Raw genomic sequence first — 20,523 nt, 5'->3', positions numbered from 1 at the left:
TTCCAGAAGAAAAATTTAATTTGGTTATATGTATTTGGTTATGCTTGCTGCTTTTCTGATTTGTCACTGTAAATAGAATGGAAGGCTCTTCTTTTTCTTATTTTCATAACCAGGACTTGACAGGAGGAATGTCCTCTATATATGGTCCGGAGAAGGTACTGGACCTGTGGCTTTATTGAGAGAGAAAAATCTTTATTTAGGTGAGCAAAATAACATTGCAGGTTGCCTTCTCTGCAACCTGGTCTTAGTTTCTTACAGTACTAAGGGTGGCTTGCCTATAGTGCCTCAATATTTGTCAGAATTTGGACTTGAATTCATCTGAGTTCTGCCAGACTGCACACAGTTAATATATTTTTTTAACATTAAGCTGAATTCATAATAAAAACAAACACAAGTTTCTTCAAAATTAAAAGTTAAACATTAAAATTTAAAATGACCAGGTATTGGGACTGAATCTTTGGTTATTCAAAAGAACGGGATTTTCTCTTTCAGAACTGAATGCCAAAGTTGCCAGGTGTGCTTCTCCTAAACCTGAGGGTTAGCCGCTAGGCCTGGCTCAGATTAACTGACAAATTAACTCGGCTATTGTAGGCACATATATAGGAAAAATAGGAAAAAAATATAAATAATGGGATGGTTGTAAAAGCTACCACCCTGAACAAGTTTTGCATCGACAGATGATTAATGGAATTAAATCGACTCATTTACTCGTCCTTCGGTGGCCGGCCGGCGCGGGGGAAGTGGGGGAGCCTGAGGTGGAGGCGGGAAGAGGGTACTACCCCAACGGACCTAAAGAAGTCGAGCATGATGTTTTTCCTCTCCCCAATTAAATTCGAAAGCGGGAGTTCTTTACGTGGCTCCACGTATTAAATCAGATTTTTTTTTTTTTTTTTTTTTAAGTTCCTGAACTTGTGTGTTGGGATGGGGGGGAGAAGAGGATTTCCCTACGATGGGGGTGTGGAAATTCTCTGTGTGGCAAGCATTGCCTAACATCTCGGGGAGGGGCCGGAGGACTCTGGCCTTCAAGGGTCGGGGCGGGCTTCCCGCTCCGGAAGCGCTAGGGAAGGCCGGAGGCCCGGAGCCGAGCACCGGCGCCCAGGGAGCAAGCGTCCGCTCCGCCTCCCGGGCTTCGGCCCCTTGGCCTCCGAGCCCCCGGCCTCCGGGGCAACCCGCCGTTTCCCTCTTCCCGTCTCATCCTCCCGACCCTTCAGCCCCTCCCCGCGAGCACGCAGAACGGCGGCCGCCGGCGGAAGCACGCACGGCGCGGCTGCCGTGGCTGGCCGGCGGGCGGCAGGGCGGCGCGGGCGGCGCGGTCTCCATGGTAACCGCCCCCGCGGGTGTCTCCTCCTCTGGGGGAAGATGTGGCCTGCGGGCCCTGCGGCCGGGCCGGGACCACTGAAAAAAGCGGTCCCGGCCGCCGAACTGAGGGGCAACCGGCACCAGGTGAGAGCGCTACTGTCGGAGAGGGTGGGGGTGAGGCGAGGCGGTCCGGGGAGACGGTGAGCCCCGGCAGCCGGCCCTCGTCCCCCACCTCCCCCGGGGCATCCCCGCGCGTCGCTGCCGCCGCCGCCGCCGCCGCAGCCGTCGCCGCCGCCGCCGCCGCGGCCGCCGCCTCACACCAAGGCCCCGGGAAAGGCCCGGGGAGGGAGAGGCGGCCTCCGAGGCCGAGCCCGAGCCCGGCAACCGCCCGTCCCCGCTCACGCGTTTTCCCTAGCTCTCCGTGAAATCCCATTCTCTGGAGACACACAGATGGACGCAAATGAGAGAGATGCCATATCGTGGTACCAGAAGAAGGTGAGCGCGCCCCTCCCCCACCCCGGGGGGAGGGGCGCCTGCGGCTCGGGCGGGGCCTCCGCTGACTGCGCCTCTCGTAGCACCCCCGGCCTTCTGGTTAGGTCCCCTGCCCCCGCAGCCGCAGCCGGCTCTACTCACCCTCCCTGCCCCCGCACGCCCTTAGGAGGGGCCGATTCCCATCCCTGCAGGGATGTCGGCCGGCTCCTAGAGAAGCCGTTATCTTCTTCCGCCCAGACGGCTGCAGTCGAGGATTCATCCTCTGCCCAGTCACTCCCCCAATCCAAGCCACCTGGTGGAAATCTCAGTTCTTTTCTCACAACGGTTCGCTTCCTCCTATGCTGTATTACAGTCCGTCTCTTTATAACAAGCCCTTAGCGTTGCTTTCCTCCAGCTCCTCATTGGTCATTTTCTTAAGAAATTGGAATATCTAATCAAAGCTCAATATGTATACAATCTGACCCTTCCTTTAAAAAACAGTCATTAGGGCATTGTGAAGAATATGATCCTTGGGCATAATGGTTCTCTATAATCCAAGGAAGCATAGTTATTTTCTAGGAAATTAAAAAAAATAACTTTCACTAGTTTTCAAAAATAACTTTTTTAGGATTTGGTTTAAATTTAATTATTTACTATAGGTCATTTGAACCACCTGTTATCTATTACAGATTGGAGCATATGATCAGCAGATATGGGAAAAATCTATTGAACAGACCCAGATAAAGGTAAGCTAGTTCTCTTGATCCTACCTCTAGCCATAGTTTAGTTTTCTAATGCTTAATGTGGGGTGTCCAATTGGTATCTCAGATTCATGGTGTTAAAAAATGAGTGCATTTTCTTCCCCTTTAAACTACCCTTCTCCAGAACTTTGGACTACTGTCCTCCCAAGTCATAGGTTCTAACTATGTAACGTAGTGGAAATCTGCTCCCCCCTTGCTGATAATACTACCACCCTTATTGTCTGCCCTGGATTATTGTAGTAGCAATCTAATTGACCTTACTGTTCTCATTGTCTTCCCTCTTCAACCTAGATTCCATGGCTCTAAAAGAATTTTTCTAAAAGATTAATGTTTAATAGAATTACCCTCCTGCTTAAAAACTTTTGAGTGGCTCCCTATTGCTTCTATCATAAAATATAAATACTTCCCTCAAACCCCAGCAGTTAAAAACCTGATAAATCTAGTTCTAGCCTACTTTCTAGTCATATCGAATACTTTTGTTGTTGTTGTGTCACTTCTATCATGTTTGACTCTTGATGACCCCATATGGGGGTTTGCCATTTCCTTCTCCAGCTTATTTTACAGATGAGGAAACTGAGGCAAGCAGGGTTATATAGACTTGCCCAGAGCCCCAGAATTAGTATTTGAGGACAGATTTGAACTGATTCCAGGCCAACATTCCTTCCAGTGAATTACTTAACCACTGTTAGTAGTACACCAGTACTATTTTCTGGTACTCCTCATGTACAGGGTAAATTTGATTACTAGCTGATTTCTTAAACTGGACATTTCATTATAGCTTGCCTTTCTGCATTTGTGCAGGTAATCCCTTATACCTGGAATGTACTCTTTTCATCTCTAATTGTCTATACCTGACCTTTTTTCTGAATTAACTTTATTTGTATAAGGTACCATTATTCTCCCAGTCACCCAATTTTATGGTCTCAGAGCTTTCCTTGATTAGTTACTCTCCCTGACAAGGAAATTGCCAGATCTTTTTGATTGTATTTCTACATCGTCTCTGTTAGCTATCCCCTCATTTCCACTTAGCTGGCCACTGCTCTAGTTGCTCTCATCATTCTAACTCATTTCCTCTTTCCTTAATTGTTGCAGTAGTTCACATTGTTCTCTCTTCTTTTAGTCTTAGCCATACTCTGCACAGTTGCCAAAGTGATATTCCTAAAGCATAGATCCAATTGTGTTAACCTCTTGCTTGAGAAACTTCATTTGCTCCTTAGTGCAGTGTGAAACCTTGTATAACTTGACTCCCACCTCCTTCTCCAGACTTATTACACATTGCTCTCACTCTTGTTTTAGTTCTATCTAGCCAAAGTGGATGTCTTGCTTTTTCTTCTTCTATGATATTTCTTCCATCTGTGTACCTTTGTCCAAACTATAAGTCCCACATGCCTGAAATGTACTCTTGTGTCATCACCTCTATCTCTTAGAATTCCTTGTTTCCTTCACACTCAACTTTAACCACTTCTTACATTGAGGCTCTCTCTTATGGAAGAGCTGCTGGTGCATCCTTCTTGAACTTAACTTTGTGTTTACTTTGTATATGGTACAGTATCCAATTGAATGTAAGTTCCTTGAGGGAGGGACTATTTGATTTTTGTCTTTGAATCCTTAGTACCTACCATAATGCTCTGCATATGTCAGAGATACTCAATGAAGGCTTGCTGATTTATCTCAAATTTTTAGGTCAGGTAGAATCTCTCCCAGGTACCCTTCCTTAATTATCAATGTTCTGTGTAACTCCAAAGCCTGTTGTATTTCTTTGTGTTTATTTGCATGCATGAATATAAAGTCCTTAAGGGTGTGTGGATAGATGGTTTTTTTGTTATCCCTAACCTTAACGTATGTCATGCACATATTAGGTATTTAATAAATGTTGATTTAATTTGAATATTGTACTATTTCTGTTTTGTAGTGAAAAGTTATATCGAGCAAAGTGTAGGCAAATGAGGAGATTTAACTTGATGATGGCCTCTAAGGTTCCCTTTGTCCTTAATTTCATTCCACAAAAATTATTTAATATAATTTCAGACTTCAGAGACTTTAGAAGTAAGTCAAATTCTCTGTGAAGAACTTACTGAACTTCCCAAGAAAATTAAGACTATCCAAAGTGAAATGGAGCAATTCTTCATCTCTCCATTCCATTTCTTTACAGATCTGTGTTCTTACTCATTCTTTTCTTTCTTTCTTTTTTTTTTTTTTTTGGGGGGGGGGGGGGGCTGAGGCAATTGGGGTTAAGTGACTTGCCCAGGGTTACATAGCCAGGAAGTGTTAAGTGTTTGTAGTCAAATTTGAACACAGGTCCTCCTGACTTCAGGGGTGGTACTGTATCCACTGCACCACTTAGCTGCCCCCATTCTTCTTTAACTCAGGACAAAAAGTGACTATTTTCCTTTCCAAGAATAACCTATCTATGCCCAGGATCCTATCCCTATTTTGCTCTTATACCTTGTTCCATCAGTCCTCCCTCTCTAATATATCTTCAGTCTCTCTCCACTGGCATCTTTGCTTCATTATACAGACATGTTTAAATTTTCTCATATTCTAAAAAACAAAAACAAAACCCCATGTCTTATGACAATGGACAAGTTATGGGGCAGAGCCAAAATGACAGAGAGGAGACACGTCTTTTTTCTGAGCTCTCTAATGTTCCTCAAATTAACAGAAAATCAAGCTCCTGAACTGGTTTTGGAGTGACAAAACCCACAAATATTTGGAGTGTAACAAATTCCAATAGAAGATAATTTAGAGAATCTTCAGAAAAAGTCTGTTTCAAATTGGTACGGAGGGTGAAGAGCAGGCAGCTGAGCTCAGGCTCCTGAGTGTAGACAGTACAGAGACCTAGGGCCATGTGGCATCCTGATAGCTGGGGAATCTACCAGGAGGAATCTGTAGCAATGTTGGCTACTCTATCCTGGTTGCAAACCAGTATATCAGCAGATTTGCTGTAAAATATCCAATTCAAATACAAAAAGCAAATAGTGAGCCCAGAATATTGCAGGATCTGGCCATGCCCACCCAGCACCGGAACATAGTCCGATGAAGTGCAGCTGTTGTCTCTTGTAGAGGAAGCTTGTACAATCTCCCCTTTGCCTTAAAAGCAGATCTCGACCTTTTAAAAAAATGAGCAAAAAAGCAAAAAGAACTCTGATCATAGGTACTTTTTCTGGAGAAAGAAAAGAACTGATTTTGAATCTTGAGGACACAAACCCTGAGGACACTGAAAGCAGATCGTCTCTAGATAAAGCCCCAAAGGGTAATATGAATTGGTCCCCATCTCATAAGACTCTCTTGGAAAAATTCAAAAAGGATCTTAAAAGAGAGTTAAAGAAAAATGGGGAAAGGAAACTTTGCAAGACGATTTGGAAAAGGAAACACAGAAATTATCTGAAGAAAACTCCTTATAAAAGATTTAGTGAAATGGAAAAAACATAACTCCTTACAAAATAGATTTAACAAAATGGAAAAAGAAAACAACTCCTTGAAAAACAGAATTTGTGAAATGGAAAAAGAAAACAACTCCTTGAAAAACAGAATTTGTAAATGGAAAAAGAAAACAACTCCCTAAAAAGCAGAATATGTGGAATGGAAAAAAAATTCATAGAACAAAATAACTCATTTAAAAATTCAATTGGCCAAATACAGAAGGAATTAAAAAGGTAACTGAAGAAAATAATTCACTAAAAATTAGAACTGAGCAAATGGAAATGAATGACTTAATGAGACATCAAGAATCAGTCAAACAAAACCAAAAAAAAAGAAAAAAAATATAGGGAAATATAAATGTCCTCATTGGAAAAACAACTGACCTGGAAAATAGACCTAAGAGAGAGAATCTAAAAATGATTGGATTTCCTGAAAACCATGATGAAAAAAAAAAGAACCTAGACATTATCTTTCAGGAAATCATCAAGGAAAACTGCCCTGATATCCTAGAATCTGAAGGTAAAATAGCCATTGGAAGAATTCACTGCTCACCTCCTAAATGAGACCCCCAAAAATGAAAACTCCACGGAATAGTGCAGCTAAATTTCAGAATTATTGGACCAACGACAAAATACTACTGCAAGCAGCCAGAAAGAAACAATCCAAATATCGAGGAGCCACAATCAGGATTACCCTGGATCTAGCAGTTTCCACTTTAAAGGATCAAAGGGCCTGGAATCTGATATTCTGAAAGGCAAAGGAACTTGCATTGCAGCCAAGAATCAACTATCCAGCTAAATTGAGCACTATCTTTCAGGGAAGAAGATGGACATTCAATGGTACAGGTGAATTTCATTTATTTCTGATGAAAAGACCAGAGCTGAACAAAAAATTTGATCTCCAAATACAGAATTCAAGAGAAGCATAAAAAGGTAAAAAGGAAAGAACACTTGAGAACTATATCTCTGTTATGGGTATACTTACAGAGGTAAAATTTGATTTTATTGTGATAATATAAAAAAGAAATGAGAGCTAAAAAGGGGATTGTTGTAAAGGGCTGAAACTCTTGATGTACTGACGTAGGACAACCGAGCACTTAAGGCTAACTTCTGATTGGACGATACTGTATTAGCAAATGCTTGGAAAATGGCCCTTCCCACTATTCTGTGCTGGTTCAGTCTTTTGGTGTATACAGAGAATTGTGGGAAGGATTAGGGGGTGGAGTAAGACGAGCCAGAGTTGCTTGGGTGATGGAGGTGGAAAAGGAAGGTCACGGAGATTCTGTGTCCGTTCCCTTTATTTCTACCCCAAAGACCAAGAATAAAGACCAAGGACTTTTGCTTATCCTGAATCCAGCTGATTCTAAGGTATCCAGGGTGCTAACTCGGTCTTCACAGATTATACTGGAAAAAGAGGAAAAATGAGGGCAGTTACATCTCATGAAGAGGCAAAAAAGATCTATTATAATTGAGGGAAAGAAGGGAGGGAGATGAGTTTTGTGTGGATCTTACTCTCATTAGATGAGGCTCAAAGAGAGAATATTGGACATACTTGGTTTCACAGAGAAATTTGTCTTACCTTATAGGGAAGTGAGAGGGGAAAAGGGAAAGGAAAGGGGGAGGCTAATAGAAGTGAAAACTTAGGAAAAATATAACAAATGGGGAAGGCTTTTTGAGGGAGGTGGTGTCCAGAAGCAAAATACTGGTGAGGAAGAAAAGGAAAAAGAAAAGCATAACTTGGAGTAAATAAGATGGCAGGAAATATAGAATTAGTCATTTTAACTGTGAATGTGAATGGGATGTACTCTCCCATAAAATGGAAACAGATGGCAGACTGGATTAAAAACCAGAATCCTACAATATGTTGTTTCCAAGAAACACATTTAAAACAGAATGATACATTTAGAGTAAAGGTAAACAACTGGAGCAGAATCTATTATGCTTCAAGTGAGGTTAAAAAAAAGCAAGGATAGCCTTCCAAATCTCAGATCAAGCAAAAGCAAAAATAGAGCTAATAAGAGATAAGAAAGGAAACTGTATCTTACTAAAGGGTACCATAGACAATGAACAAGACTTTTGATCTCAAACATCTTCCTCTAAAATAGAATTAACACCTATTTTAATAAAGCAGATTATATTTTTCAAGTGTCAGTAGATCTATTTCAAAGTTATTGTTACATTCAGATGAAACAATGTTTCTAAAATGCTTTGCCAAAAATGATTGTCAGCTGTTATTTTTAGTTAAGGTGTCCCAACAGCATTAAGAACTCAACATGATAAAGAAGGAGCTTATTATGTTACTCTCCCCAAACTTGTTTTTTCCCCTCTTTTCTTTTTGACAGCATTGCCTCTTCCAAATTACCTGTGCTTGAAACTTTGTAGTCATTTCTAATTTTTTGTGTTCTTCTTTTAGATGCAGTTGGTTGCCACATCTCTCCTATTGGCCCCTCTTTACACTCTTACTACAAACTACCCTAGTTCTGGCACTCTATTATGATAGTCTTAACCAATATTCTTTTGTTTTCTCCTATTTCCAATCCATTCTTCACAATGTTGTTTATGTAAACTTCTTAATCTATTATACTACTGTCTATTTTACAAGGTTGTAAGGAAACTGCATTGTAAACTTTAAAATCCCTTATATTCAGTTAAATTATTAAACATTTATAAATACCTACTGTATGTAAGGCAAATACTATATATTCATAAATGTAAGAAGTAATTATTACTATTCTTCACAGCTACTGAGTAAATAGAAACCTCTTATCCCGGTATTTAGGTCCTATATAATTTGGCCTTTTTAGTCATATCACCACTTATCCTTCTTAAGGTCTTCTTCAGACAAATTGAACTACTAGCCCTCTGACCTCCAGCTTCCCCTGTTTTCACCTTGCCTTTCCTATTTCTTGCCTTTGTCTTTACTATTTTCTGTTTTGGAATGTGCTTTGAAGTCTCCTTATCTCTGCCAGTTACTAGCTCTCCTTCCTTTTTCCAGTACTTTAACTGGTGCCACCATCTCCACTTCTTCCCTTCTACCTCAGAATTATCATAGCCCACATATAAGGATATTTCTTGTCCCTATTACCCTTAGTATGCAAGCTCTTTAGGGAGATATACTTCTTATTTCATTGATATATTGCCATGCTTATGCAATACTCTATATAAGAAATATTTTCTAATTTCTAAACAGTATAAATATGAAGTATTTCTAGTATTTCATAAGTATTACTAGGTTAGTTTTCCAATAAGTTTAACAAAAAGTAAAATAATTATGTTGATCATAAAGCTAGGAGTGTAAAGGCAGTTTGAGAAGCCTTAGCCTTAGCAAAATAATATTGAGGTAAATGACCATATAGTCAATTTCGGATAGTATACTATATTTTTACTTTCAGCATTTTTAGTTTTGTACCCGATTTTCAGTATATTACAATATTGTCATTAATGCTTTAATGTCAAAATTTTGCATTGATTACTAAGAGATTTTAGAATCTTTTTAGAGTGTACCTTTTTTAAAAAAAGTGACTTTAAAATTTGATGCTAAACCTATATTGTATCACTTACTGGAGGGAAAAGGGAAGGAGAGGGAGAAAAATTTTGAACATAAGATTTTGTAAAATTGAATGTTGAAAACTATATATGTATTTGGAAAAATGATATACTATTAAAGAAAATAAAATAAAATTTGGCACCACCTTAGTTGAAATTTTATTGTATTTTGACCAAAATGTTTTCTACTATAACAAATTATGTCTTTTATAAAACTTTTTTAACAGCCAACTTTTCTCTGTATCTTTTTAATTAAATAGAATGAAAGCTAAATATTGACTGCAACAGAATGGAAATGCTAGGTATCTTTATATTCTGCTTCAAAAGACTAAATCTTTTAATCTTCCTTCATGTTTTGATCCAGAGTGTTTCCACATTAAAGTGCTATCAGATCATGTTTCCCAAATTGAAATTCAGCTTCAGTCATTTTAATGTACTGATTTTCAGCAGGGAGGCAGAAATTGGCAAAATGACAACTGGATGAAAAGATGGAATATATCATGGATATGATGGATTTTTCCTATATATGTTACAGATGACATAAATATCATATACTTGAATATATTGAACCAGGAAATCACTAAGAGCATAATGACATTTAGACAATTTGGAATGTCTTTGTAAGATTTGTTAGAAATAGGCACAACACCTGTGATTTTGTTTTCCTTTACTAATGCAAGTCAAGACCTCTGAAATTTGTAATCTTTTAAAATATTGCTTAGAACAGGATGAGATTAATTGATTTCCCTCAGATTACATCTGTATGTATCAATGGTGGGACTTGTACCTAGGTCTTTCTACCTCCATTACAGCTACTGTTCACTGCACTAGATCTCTCATCTCTGTACGGAAATAGTGATTATAGGACTGCTACCATTCTGGATGAATGAAAAACACTTTTTTTGGATAGAAGTTCTGGGATACAAAAGATGTTCCTTGAAGATCTCTTACATAGTAGTATTTTTAGGGAGCAAAAAATTTATGGTATTTAGTAACTAATTTTATAAGATGACTTCTATTGATAGAGTTCTTTAAGATAAACTGTTGGAGAAAACATATCTTTCAAAAGATTTTATTGGAAACATGAAAAATAGACTGTTGCTTTGGAAGAATTTTAGTATTAAGGTTCTTTCTGTGAACCAAACAATGCAAAGAAATATAAATATAAATGGTTCTTTGTGTTTTAAAATCCTAGGGCTTCAAAAACAAACCAAAAAAGACAGGTCACATAAAGCCGGACTTGATTGATGTCGACTTGATCAGAGGTGGGTTCTAAAATCAGTCCAATTCTTAATCTGTTCTAAGTTTTTATTAGATTAAAATTGTTGGCAATATATTGTCCTTATGAAAACAATAAGATATATTTTTTAATTTATAAAATTCCTTTTCTTCTGTTACTTGCAGAAATATGATATAATAGTCATAGTAGTTCATTATTTTTATAATGTGTGTCTTAAGACATTTTTCTTTTTCTTGATCCTATTTTGTTAAAAATTATGCTATAGGGGCAGCTAGTTGGTGCAGTAGATAGAGCACCAGTCCTGAAGTCAGGAGGACTTTAGTTCAAATCTGGCCTCAGACACTTAACACTTCCTAGCTGTGTGTGACTCTGGGCAAGTCACTTAACCCCAATTGCTTCAGCCAAAACAAATAAATAAATAAATAATACTATAAATTTGGAGGAGTAAACATTAAAAAGTTCTGCTAAATCCATCCACCATAGAATAATATTAGTTTTCGGAATGGTTAAAAAGAGAATGTACTAGGACTCTTTGAGGCTGTCAGGCCCAGAAAGGTGAGAACTAAGATTAGAAACGGAGAGTTTGTAAGACTTTTCCTTTGGGCCAACTTTAAAAGTTTTCTGGTTTGGTCTTTAACTTACAACTGATTGATATTAGAGTGATAAAATTGTAAACATAAGCATCAGACCTGTATCTCTAATCCTGGCCCACCTCAAGCTACCTGTGTTTCACACTAGTTTATCTTTTAATCTTGTCTGTTTTACTGACACCTTCAATTCAGCATGTTCAAAATCAAACCATCCTCTTTTTTCCTTCAGCCTTTAATTTCTTCTAACTTTTCCTTTTCTGTTCATAGCACCATCACTTTTCTACTCACCCAATGAACTTTGTCATTTTTAATTTTTTTCTTTTCTCTTGTCACCCGCATTTGTCCTTTTCTTTCTCATTTCTTTTCCCTTAACTTATGCTCAAACTACTTCTCATCTATACTAGAATAGTCTCAAGAAGTTTTTCTGTTTCCATTTCTTCCCCATTTCCATCCATCATTTACAGCAGGGATTATTAATTTGGGGGGGGGGTTTAGGAATTTATAAAAAAAATGTGATAACTAATACAATTTGTTTCCTTAAGAGTCTTAATGTGTTTTATTATGCATTTATAGACTTTTATTCTGAGAAAGGGATCCCATAGGACATGACTCAAAAAAGATTAAGAACTCTTGACCTACATTATTACCTGATGAATATCTCTCATGCATAATTTTGATTGTTACCCCATTTTCAGAAATAAAATCTCTTCTGTCTGCTGTTGTTAAACATTTCCTCTAAAATAAAATAAAGTCTCCTTAACTTGACACTCAAGGCTTCACTCTACCTCTCCATTCTTGTCTCACAAAACTTACTGGCCTTACATAGCCTGTGTTCCAGCCCAAATCAGACAGATCATCATTCTTCAAACACATCTGTACTTTCCTAACTCTGTATTTTTGATTTTATCTTCCTATTCCAAAAGTATTGTCATTCATCTGTTGAAATTTTATACCTCTTTCAAAGTTTCCTCAAATGCAACTACTTATGTGAACTCTTTCTTCTCTTCTAATTAAAAATACATCAAAAATCAGTGGTGAAGTGTAAAGGTGAAGCGATTTAGTGTCATGCGTTATTGGCTGCATTGTCTAGTCTTTTTTCATAGATTGGAATGAGCACAAGATTTATATTCAGGGAAAACCTGAGTTCAAATTCTGCTCTTAATACTAACCATTCAGCCACTTACCCTTGGAGGCTCTTTCACCAGTGGAAAAATGAGGATAATAGTACTTGCTTCCTTTGCCTTGTGTAGTACAGATGCTTCATTAACTCTAAAGCTGCTTGGAACTGTGCTGCTTAGCCTTGATTTTTCCTATCTATTATGCTGTCCATATTAATTTAAATGTATAATAAACCAGTAAAATGTGTGTGGTTAAAATGACAAATTAAAATGTATTGCTTTGTTTGTTTGAAGGCTCAACATTTGCCAAAGCCAAACCTGAAATTCCATGGACATCACTAACTCGGAAGGGAATTGTTCGGGTTATTTGTTTTCCACTGTTCAGCAAATGGTGGATTCAGGTTACCTCTTTACGAATCTTTATTTGGCTGCTACTGCTTTACCTTATGCAAGGTAACTAAAAGTATTGAACAACTCTTGTGTGACTATTTATGCTGTTTCACATTTTGCCATTCCACTCATTTGATATTCTTTAATAAAGACCTATATTCATACTTATTGTACACTTTATCTGTTCATTTCATGTTTTTTTTCTACTCTATCTTTTGTCAGAAACACACTACTTCCTCAGTCAATTGATAAGTATTTATTAAGTACCTATTGTGTGCCACCCACTGCTTAGCTAAGCATTAGGTGTGCAAACACAAAAATGAAGAGGTTCTTGCCCTCAGAAAATTTAAATTCTATTGAGGAAAATAACATGTATTAAGTATATATAAAATAGGTACAAAGTAAGTATCTTATTCTTTTATTTCATTGGGTCCAGTCCTCTCAAGTACCACTTTTTTAAGGAAATTGTCCCTCTCTTCTGCAAATCACTCCCTTCCTCTCCCCAACTTAAAGGATTTTCGGCCTTCTTAGACTTCCCTCTTTTGTACCCATTACATTCTTCCTGGTATCATACTTATTGTATACATGGTAACTCTTGGATTAGACTATGAGTTTCTTGAGGGCAAAGTTAGCATTGTTTTTGATCTCTGTACCCCTAGCATACATTACCGTGCTTCCACATAGTAGATGACTTGTTTGTTGGAGACCAAGTTACATACAGAATCAGTTATAGTACCATATGATGTTACTTTGCAGGGGACCACTTTTAACATGTTATTAAACCATATTTGGGAATATTCTGTTACCATCCTTTTGTTTAGCACAGTTCTTGGCACATAGTAGACATTTAATATTGACTAATTGCTGGAATTATCAAAATCATTTCAAGTAATTGATTTCAAATGATGGAAACTCAAAATGTTTTCTGTTCATTGTTGTTTTTTACTTGGGGCAACACCTAATATATCTATATCTATATCTATTGCCTTGGTATTTATCTTTATGAATAGTAAGATCCCCAAGGAAGAGATCTTATAACATAAATTTACTTAAACTGAACTAGAAATGTTTTTTAAGTTGTCTTAGTCCCACATTTGGTCTAAAGATCTGGGGTTCTATTATCTATGTAGCCTTGCTGACATATCTATGATATCATCTCTTTGTTATAGTCTTTCTTTTTCAACAGTGGATTTTACTATCATTTCTTAATTTGATCTCATAAATTTGATGATATTTTCCTTTTATTTTCATGATATCCCTCAATAAAGATTCTGTATGGGTTGTGTCTTACTACTTAGTGGAATTTCTAGTATTCCCTTGAGTTTTGATTAAGGTTTCTTAGAAAAGATCCTAGGATCTAGATGGTCATTGACTCTGACCCCTTTATTTTACATATGAAGTAACTGAACCCCATGAAGGTGAAGTGAGTTAACCCAGCGTCACACAATTAATATCTGAGACTGAGGCAGATTTTGAACCTGGGTATTTTTGACTTCAGGTTTGTCACTTTATTCACTCTGTTGGACAACTCTTAAAGAGGAGGTAACTTCCATCTTCAGTGTCTGTTGGATGTAAATTATTGTAATCCTTTTTTAGAACCTGAATTTGCCTCTCAATTTTGTAAAACTCTTAAATCCTGACTAGTTGAATTAATTCTAATGAATTGCTTGTAGATATCATAGTTTATCCTTTTCAAAAGGAAAAATTGTGCATAGTATCAAAAAGCACAATCTTTGGACCTCATTCATATAGTTTTTCACAGAATTTTATTGTCAAAGGTAAATAAATTTCTATGTGAAGTAAGATAGAATTACATATATGTACTTTGAAACTTTAATAAAATGATAAATATTGTAAAGTTATTTAGGAATAGGAATCAAAGGTACTCCCTTAGTATAGCTTTTCACATTCTGAAACTTCTCCTTTTCAGTTATAGCATTTGTATTGTATTTCGTAATGCCTGTTGTGAATGTAAGTGAAGTGATTGGTCCAATGTGCCTTATGCTATTGATGGGAACTGTCCACTGTCAAATAGTCTCCACTCAGATTGCTAAACCTTCAGGAACCAATGGAAACCGGAGAAGGAGGTAAAATGAGAAATTATATTTATAATTACATATTTTCTGGAAAGATATTTTATGTACATGTTTTAAAATTCATGGTTGAAAATTATGCATTTTGTTGTGCTTCTTTCTGTTTTTTATGATTTATAGAAATGAGTGATAATAAAAATTATCCTTGCATTCCAGTTTGCTTAGAAATCTTTAGCTTATTTTGAGTTGAGATTCTTTCATTCTAATAATTATTTAAAAAATTAAATGTAGTGGTATTCACTGTGTGTACCTTCTCTGCCTTCTATTTGACTTGGAAAACCATCTTTAATAGTATCTCTGACCAAAATATTCAACATACACTGGTAAATATAATGATGATCTCATCAAAGTTTAGCTAGATTGATAATTGGATGATACATATTACAAGCCGTTAATGAAACTGTGAATGACATTCAGTCTTTTCATAATTGTACATGCAAGCTTTCTTTTCTCAAATCCAACTTCCCAACCAAAAGTGGGTGAAAATTCAGTATAATTAAAAATTGGGCATGTTTTTGTATGCATTCAACCATGCTTTAAATGTGCCAATTTCCCTTCTTTGATACCTTTATACATAATTTCTAAAACATTAACAGAAGTTGATTTAATTTGATTTTTTTTTACATCTAATTGAAATTCAAGTTATAGTTTTACAGATTTCAAGGTATATCTGTATTTTAGTCATAGTAAAAGGCATGTTTCTTTTATAGCTAAATGTTTATCTTATTTTTCCACTTAACATGTATAATTTTATTCTCCACATCATCTTATAAGTTGTTTTCTGTTTATTTGTACTGAGTATCTGTGTGTGCTTATTTTTGAATGTTGTCAGTTTTGTTTTTATTCAGAAAAGAATTAAATTTTATCACAGCCAAACAAGTCTAAAAGCTTTCTATGAAAACGAAGTGCTGTGTTTCTGTTATTAGTATTTACTACTTGTTCCATCCATGTATATAGGATGCCATCTGTGATCATTACTATATGTTTTTTAGCTCCAGTCTGTTAATGCTGGGACAAATTTCTTTTGCCTAGGCCTTCACTGGGGCTGGATTTTGTTTTGTTTTGTTTTGGAGGTTTTGTTTTTGATCATCCATTTGAAGTTAATGGCTGTTGATGCTGGTGCTATCCATTAATGTGCTTGAAGAAACTCTTAGCCATGTGTGAAGACAACTTTGGTCTACAGTTGTTACTAAGGATACTTCTCAATAGTGATTATTTTGTAATTAAATAAATGATATCTTTAGCCACCCACTTCCATAGGGCTTTGGATTTGGGACTATATTGTCAATAGTTTCTTCACCACACTATTTAAATCTCATGTGTTCTTGGTGTGTCATCTTCCTTTGCTATGTAGGTTTGACTGTACATGATGTCAGGAAGATGGTGGTTTGTTGCAAAAGTATGCAGATTTAAAGTATGTATAGCTGTGTTGTTTGGTATAATCTTGCGTATTTGGATGTTCAATGTGGCAGAAGAGAGAAGGGTTTAAATAATCTGAAGTTGTTGAAATGTTCTTTTGTAGAAAATTACGCAAAACTGTAAATGGTGATGGGAGCAGAGAATGTGGAAGTTATAGCTGCTCTGATAAAGTCAGAGGAGTAGAATCTTCGGAATCTGCATCCCTAAATGGTGGTTTTTGGGGGACTCTCTTTTGCAACAGGTGGGAAGTCTTACATTGGAATTTTATTTGATTTCATATTTTTGTCCATATTTAGATGTAATAGCTATACAATCAGAGTTGGTTTTTAAATTACAATTTACTTTTATATGCTGCTGTACAGTTATAAAGCATGTCATTTATATTCACATTTAATCCTTACAATAACTAAGGTTATATAATTATTTTATGGAAGATATTGAAACTCCAAGAGATTAAGCAGACTTCTTTTAATGCTAGTAGGAAGTGGAGCCAGCTCTTGAAGCCAGAATCTTCTAACTCTGTTTAGTCCTCTAAGTAGACTTTGTATTATAATTTAGAGGATTAAAGACCTTTTTGCCCCTTAATGTTTCTTCCAATGCCTGTCTTGGAACCTGGACTCATTTCTTTGTGTTTTAACGGCTTTAAGTTTTCAGAAACCTCCTATTAAAGTGCAAATACCCTTGGAAGTATTAAAACCATAATTTATTTTAACTCACAATTTTGGAAAAGATTAAAAGAAACTAGAATGCCTTCTATTGTGAGTAGTGTAGGGGATAGTAAACCTTAGGAGGAATAAGACACAGGATCAGTTTGCCTTGGGTCTTTGACTTTTAAAATTGCTTATTTTACTGTCTTGATGATTTAGTAATAAAAATAACTTGTCTGTTATTGGCATTTTTAAAATATATTTTATACATATTTTATATTCATCAGTTGATATTCTCATAGAATTAGGGAAACTGACTGTTCTTTCTGCCCTCTTTGCTACTTCATTACCTTCCTCCCAAGGTCTTGTTCCAGATACATTTTCCCCTCAGCCTACATGTTGCTCTTGGTGAATTCACCTTTTTGCATGACTTTAGCAGCCTCTCCATGCAGATGATTCATCATCTTCATAGAATTTCATTCTCTCTTCTGGATGGTAGTACCTGAATTGTTTGCTAACTAACCCCTCTATCCACCTTCTCTTTACCCTAATTTCTCTACTTTGATTAATATCTCTGTGATCTCTTAGATACTTAGACTTTAACACATCTGATCCAGCCTCCACACTCTAATTTAGACCCTGATCTGTCTTCTAAACTGTTATAATCTACTCCTAATCAATTGTTTTTTAACCTCTCTCCGGTATAGTAATGTTCCACTAAACTTAGTAGACTACTATGATTGCTTTTGATTCAAAACTCTTTGAATGTTAGATATCTGTAGAATAAACTCCTGACTCTGGCATTCAAGGCCCTCGGCATGCTGGCATCAGCCTGCCTGTCAATCTTTCATTTGTATTATTCCCTTTACAGAATGCTTCAGTCAACTGGGAGCTCTCTCCATATCTCTGTAAGAGAATCACTGATTAGAGCAGGATTTAAGTTAACCCCTTTATTTTTCTCACGAGGAATATGGGATGCATAGAGTTTACATGACTCGCTCAAAGTCACATAGGATCAAAATGCCAGAACCAGGATTTAGAACAATGTTAGTTGACTTTGCTTTTCTCTGGTAATATGGTGTTTTCATTTTGGTTCCTTTATCCAGGATATTTCCCATGTTTGGAATAGACTCTCACCCTCATTTCCATCTGTTGAGGTTTCTTTCCTTTCTGGGCTTAACTCCCCTTTGCTCTATGACATTCCTCTGTTCTGTCCCCATTGCCTCACTTTATTACATTTCTCACTTCCTGCTAAAAGTGATCTTTATTTCCTTCAAATTTCTCTAAATATTTTGCCAGCCTTTTTTTGTTTTGTTTTGTTATTATACTTTGCTTAATCATTTATTTGCATGTGTGTGTATATATATATATATATACACACATATATAAATATATATATATATATATATATATATATATTCAGTCACTCCCCTTCCATCATTAGATTCCTCAAGAACACAGATGGTATTGTGTTTAATTTTTGTATGTTTATTTCACCTCTGTAACATTTTTCATATTTGCATCTTTAATACCTAGCACATGGTAGTATTTAGTAAATATGTATTAAACTAAAATTATTGAATCCATTAGTACTTGAGTGCTTGCCACTATGTTTAATACTATTGGGGAATGGCTACAAAGGAAATATATCATGGAAGCTTTTCTGGAGGATTTTCAGTTATGACAGTGACAGGAAAATTAATGCATATGACACATTCAGAGAAGGATAACCCAAGACAGTATATTGGGTGGTACTATTTAAAGGCCATAGGAATTGACAGGGGAAATTGATGTGGATTACAATACTAAGAGAAGACTTCGTAGAACAGGTAAGAGTTAATTTGAGCTTTGAATGTTACATATAATATTTAGGAAAGCATTGGGGTAGCGGGGAAGACAAGGAATTTTAGACAGGGGACATGGCATCAAAAGTATGGAAGCAGAAATTGGTATGGCATTTGAAGATGACTGGAAATTACAATTCTTCCTCTCTTTTGATATGAGTGAATATTGCCTTCTTGTCTCTTAGGGTTACATAGAGTCACTTAAACACATGTCTGTGTAGCTGAAAACATATAACTTGATATATAGCCAGTAGAAAAGAGTGACTTTAGAAGATAAATACTTTTTAGAAACTTTGCAGTTTATGGTTATTTCTTTTCCATTTTCTTCAGTCGGACAAAAAGAGTAAAATTACTAACTGACAAAGGCATTGAAACTGAAAATGCTCCAACTTGTTTGAATCTCAGTACAAAGAAAAAACATCCCCGATCAGAAATGAGAATATGGCAGGGAAGAGAGAAAGCAAAACTTTCAGATGGGGAAAAGACTCAGGTAAAATTTAAATGAGAAATATATTCTTAAAATTATCTCTTTCCAGTCATTGATTCCAATCTTGTATTGTGTCAGAAATTCACAAGAAATAGATTATTGGTAATTTTGTACATAATTTTTTTTATCAAATAAACTAAACCTGGAAGCCATAAGAAACGTAAAAGCTATTCTTAGGATTTAAAGGAGTTCTTGATCTCATTTATTTAACCACAATATACAGACAGTTGGCAAAGAGAAATTTCTATCTTTTTTTTATAGAAAGTTGTATATAGGTTGATGAATTATGCCCCAAGAATATTTTAGGGACATTACCTAACTAGAAGACATTTTAAAACTGAAAATTTAATGTATAGTTTCAAAGGAAATAGCTTTGCATTTCTTAGACCTTAGTAATAATTGAAATCAACTTTAGTATATTTGTTTACTAGGATTTTTTTGGTTTGGTTTTTTCAGTGTATTAACTAAGGCAGTTCTCTGTTGGCATAAAAGAGTGACTCTTATTTCTGGCTTTTGTGTTCATTGTGTTTTGATGTTCACCTCAGAGTGTGCCTTAACATCTACTTGTTAAAGCTCAGTATGTGCTGTCCCTGTTGAGGGTGTTCTTGTCCCCTTTCCAGGAAGGTTTTAGACGTTTAGGAAACGGAGTTTCGGATGAGCTGTCAAGTGAGGATGACTGTGAAGAGCAAACGCAGATGATCTTGTTGCGCAGAAGTGTGGAAGGGGCCTCAAGTGACAATGGCTATGAGATCAAGAACGAGAAGCCGCTGAGTTCTTCAAAACATGAAGGCACTCAGGTAATCTCAATTATCACTTCTTGCACAGCCAATTTGGGGCCTTTTTTTTCTTGACTATATTTTTATAGCTTATAATCTTGCTTTCTCAAGAAAAGAAGAGTAATGGGAAGGTAGAAGAGAAAGAATTTGGAGCTATTAATGGAATAAAATTGAATTTTAAAAAGCAGAAATAAAAATAGTACTTTCTTATAATTTGAATATTATACATGTCTTCAATCTGTGTTTCCAGTATTTTTACTTTTATGTTTTATTTTTATGGTCAGGTAAAGAAAAGTTCCACTTCAAGGTGGTGTCGAATGATTCGAGATTCAGATAGCCTGGCTGAATCAGAGCTTGAGTCAGCTGCCTTTAGTCAGGTAAAGTATTCATTAGACATAAATAGTAAGGATTAAATATCTT

The 20,523-nt window shown here is 36.5% G+C and overlaps 1 protein-coding gene across 9 annotated transcripts in view; it reads left to right on the top strand.

The window, feature by feature from the left end:
• The first annotated feature begins 992 nt into the window (after nt 1-992).
• PHTF1 (putative homeodomain transcription factor 1) overlaps nt 993-20,523 on the top strand; it is a 53,303-nt gene continuing 33,772 nt past the window's right edge. For 2 of the 9 annotated variants that reach the window (XR_004234021.1, XR_004234020.1), the window contains exons 1-9: nt 1,270-1,443; nt 2,460-2,516; nt 10,695-10,764; nt 12,742-12,900; nt 14,768-14,924; nt 16,453-16,590; nt 19,171-19,330; nt 19,948-20,124; nt 20,388-20,480. Coding sequence is in view for 7 of the 9 variants with exons in the window: in XM_031967321.1 (XP_031823181.1) it covers nt 1,360-1,443; nt 2,460-2,516; nt 10,695-10,764; nt 12,742-12,900; nt 14,768-14,924; nt 16,453-16,590; nt 19,171-19,330; nt 19,948-20,124; nt 20,388-20,480 (1,095 nt within the window). In the remaining 2 variants the exon portion in view is untranslated. Of the gene's footprint in view, nt 1,444-1,629; nt 1,795-2,459; nt 2,517-10,694; nt 10,765-12,741; nt 12,901-14,767; nt 14,925-16,452; nt 16,591-19,170; nt 19,331-19,947; nt 20,125-20,387; nt 20,481-20,523 lie in introns of those variants that run through there. The other 7 variants (XM_031967321.1, XM_031967319.1, XM_031967318.1 and 4 more) reach the window with 7 other exon arrangements.

The sequence above is a fragment of the Sarcophilus harrisii genome, chromosome 4 (genome assembly GCF_902635505.1).
Source record: "Sarcophilus harrisii chromosome 4, mSarHar1.11, whole genome shotgun sequence".
Lineage (NCBI taxonomy): Eukaryota > Metazoa > Chordata > Mammalia > Dasyuromorphia > Dasyuridae > Sarcophilus > Sarcophilus harrisii.
Note: the sequence above shows the minus strand (reverse complement) of the source record. Positions and strands in the feature narration are given on the sequence as shown.